This window comes from Octopus bimaculoides, chromosome 28 (genome assembly GCF_001194135.2).
Source record: "Octopus bimaculoides isolate UCB-OBI-ISO-001 chromosome 28, ASM119413v2, whole genome shotgun sequence".
Taxonomy (NCBI): Eukaryota; Metazoa; Mollusca; class Cephalopoda; order Octopoda; family Octopodidae; genus Octopus; species Octopus bimaculoides.
Genome location: NC_069008.1, coordinates 14654686 through 14657556, shown reverse-complemented (window position 1 = coordinate 14657556; position 2871 = coordinate 14654686). Strand labels below are relative to the sequence as shown.

At 35.8% G+C, this 2871-nt stretch overlaps 2 protein-coding genes across 2 annotated transcripts in view; both read right to left on the bottom strand.

Moving 5' to 3' along the window:
- Positions 1 to 2871, bottom strand: part of LOC106883058 (zinc finger protein OZF) — a 35564-nt gene that overhangs the window by 22851 nt on the left and 9842 nt on the right. The gene's annotated exons all lie outside the window — the stretch shown is intronic.
- Positions 8 to 2251, bottom strand: LOC106883056 (zinc finger protein ZFP2). Its single transcript, XM_014933928.2, has one exon. The coding sequence runs from the start codon at positions 1863 to 1865 to the stop codon at positions 789 to 791; it is 1077 nt and encodes a 358-aa protein (XP_014789414.1). The 5' UTR covers positions 1866 to 2251; the 3' UTR covers positions 8 to 788.

The following is a 2871-nucleotide window of genomic DNA, read 5'->3' as shown; positions in this document are numbered from 1 at the left end:
GAGCTGAGAAAGACCGAAGGATCACGGCAATAAGTGTGTGAATCTGAGAGGGGGAATACATTTAATAAAATCATAATTAACTGATCCTTCTCTATTTTCTTTTACTCAAAATGAGGAACTATTCAGTACCCCTCATACACACACACACAAACATGTCTACTATATAAATGAGTGTATGTATGTATGTATATCATGGAAAAGCTCTGAAATGGTGCATCTTAGAGAAAAACAGATTTGGATTTTGAGATTTGTGTCTAAAGATTATTAATAATCTAAAAAAAAAAAATATATAATTTGCTATGACAAATAACTCAAAGTTCCCACTACATACTCTACAAAATGGTTGGCATTAGGAAGGGCATCCAGTCGTAGAAACCATACCAAAGCTGACATTGGAGCATGATGCAATCCTTGGACTCACTGGATTGTCAAATTATCCAACCCATACCAGCATGGAAGATGCTCATTTGATGATGGCAATGATCATCGAAGGACCCTTCTTCCATAGCAGCATCAGTTGAATGGTTTGACACGAACTGATAAGCTGTGCCAAGCTCCCCTGCCTGCTTTGGCATGGTTTTTACAGCTGGCTAGCCTTCCTAATGCTTACATGGAGCACAATGCATTTAACATATGCTTGCAGCTCACTGGATCCTGTCACACTGACCAAACCCACACCAGCATGGAAAGCAGACATTCAGTAATAATGACAAGTTGTGACTCACACCATTGATAGATGTACATGTTAGCAGATAAAGAGTTTGTATTTCAATGAAAAGTTTTTTTCTTCACATTTCACAGTTAAAAGGCTTCCCTCCAGTATGTGTCTGTTGGTGTGTTTTTAAGAGAGCATTAGTGATAAAAGATTTCTCACATAGTTCACAATGATATGGTCTTTCTCCAGTGTGACTACGTTTGTGAACTATTAGACTGGAATTAACAGAGAAAGACTTCCCACATATCTCACAATGGTAGGGTTTCTCTCCCGTATGTATTCTTTTATGTTTAGTTAAATCACTATTAGACACAAAAGATTTTCCACATATTTCACAATGATAAGTTTTTTCTCCAGTATGTATTCTTTTGTGAACAGCAAGACAAGAATTATTTACAAAATATTTACCACACATTTCACATGGAAAAGGTTTCTCTCCAGTGTGTATTCTTTTATGCTTTATTAGGTCACTGTTCGAGAGAAAAGACTTGCCACATATCTCGCAATGAAACGGTTTCTCTCCCGTGTGTATTCTCTTGTGTCTGTTTAAATCACTGTTAGTAATAAACGATTTCCCACAAGTTTCACAGTGGAATGGCTTTTCCCCGGTGTGACTACGAATGTGGATAACAAGATTGGAATTATCAGAAAAAGACTTGCCACATATTTCACAGTGATAAGGTTTTTCTCCAGTGTGAATACGATTATGAATAACAAGACGAGAAGTTCGTGTGAAAGACTTGCCGCATACATCACAACGACAAGGTTTTTCTCCGGTGTGTATCCTCTTGTGTGTTGTCAAGACACTGCTATGCACGAATTTTTTCCCACATATTTCACAGTGATAGGGTTTCTCTCCAGTGTGGATTCTTTTATGCTTTGTTAAATCACTATTATTGACAAAATATTTTCCACATATTTCACAATTGTAGGGTTTTTCGCCCGTATGACTACGTTTGTGAACTACAAGATGAGAATTATTAACAAAAGATTTCCCACATATGTCACAGTGAAACGGTTTCTCTCCGGTGTGGATCCTTGTATGGATTCTTAAAACACTGTTTGAAGCAAAAGATTTGTCACATATATCACAGTTATGTAATTTTTTGTGTTTCGTCTTAGAATTGTCCAAGTGATTAACGTTCTCCATATTAATCCTTGATGAATTCTTAAAAACAAACAAACTGACAAATGCCTGTGGGTTAATTACGGTTCAGTTTCTTGTCTTAAGATATCATAGACCTCCGTTTACACGTGTGGAACAGATGTAATGTAGATATATTTTCTACTCACCAGTAGAATGTTTGATATAAAGTCGAAATGAAAAGTGAAGAAAGGTGAGGAAAGTTCAATGATTGATTAAAAGCCATTTCCTCTGTAAAATAGGGAACAATCAATTAACGATGTGAGCTGCGATGAAATGAAATATTTAACGAAGATCATGGATCACCGACCCTGAAACACGTAGGTCGCCCTGTCTTATGCACAAACAAACATTCACTTTAACATGAGATAATTACAATCAGTTAATTAGAAACACACAAAATAAGCGGTGTCGTTAATAATTATTCCACTTGTTTCAATATTACCGGTGACGTATGTTAAAAGTCTCCGACATTATTTAATACTTTCAGAAACATTCAATCATAGTAATTTGCTTATTTAATATCGTCAATCAATAGCAAACGCCCCACCACACACACAAAAACAAAAAAGAACCCAAAACCCCACACAAAACAACAACCAAAGCCCCCATCAACTGGCATGATAATCAGTTTATAAATAATAAATATGCATCAACAACGGCAGACCTGGTGAAATAATAGCCAAATCACTCTCAAATCGTACTACACTGTTACTAACGGGAAAAATAAATTCAACCTAGATTTCGGTGGAAAGAAACGGGAACTGTGCTGATATATTGTGTTTTTTTTAATATTTCATTTTTAAGGGATGGACGTCGTTCTTGTGGAAGTATGTCAGGGTGTGATTTAAAAATTTCAAATTAAAAAAAAAAATTTGTTTTAGAATTTCCACGGAGTACTATTATTCTTTTACACGTTCAGTCATTTGACTGTGGCCATGCTGAAGCATTACCTTAAAGGGTTTTCGGTCGAACAAATTGATCCCAAGACTTCTTCTTTATAAACTTAATA

Excerpts from the sequence above, each read along its gene's own strand:
- LOC106883056 (XM_014933928.2), bottom strand. The coding sequence starts at position 1,865 with ATGGAGAACGTTAATCACTTGGACAATTCTAAGACGAAACACAAAAAA.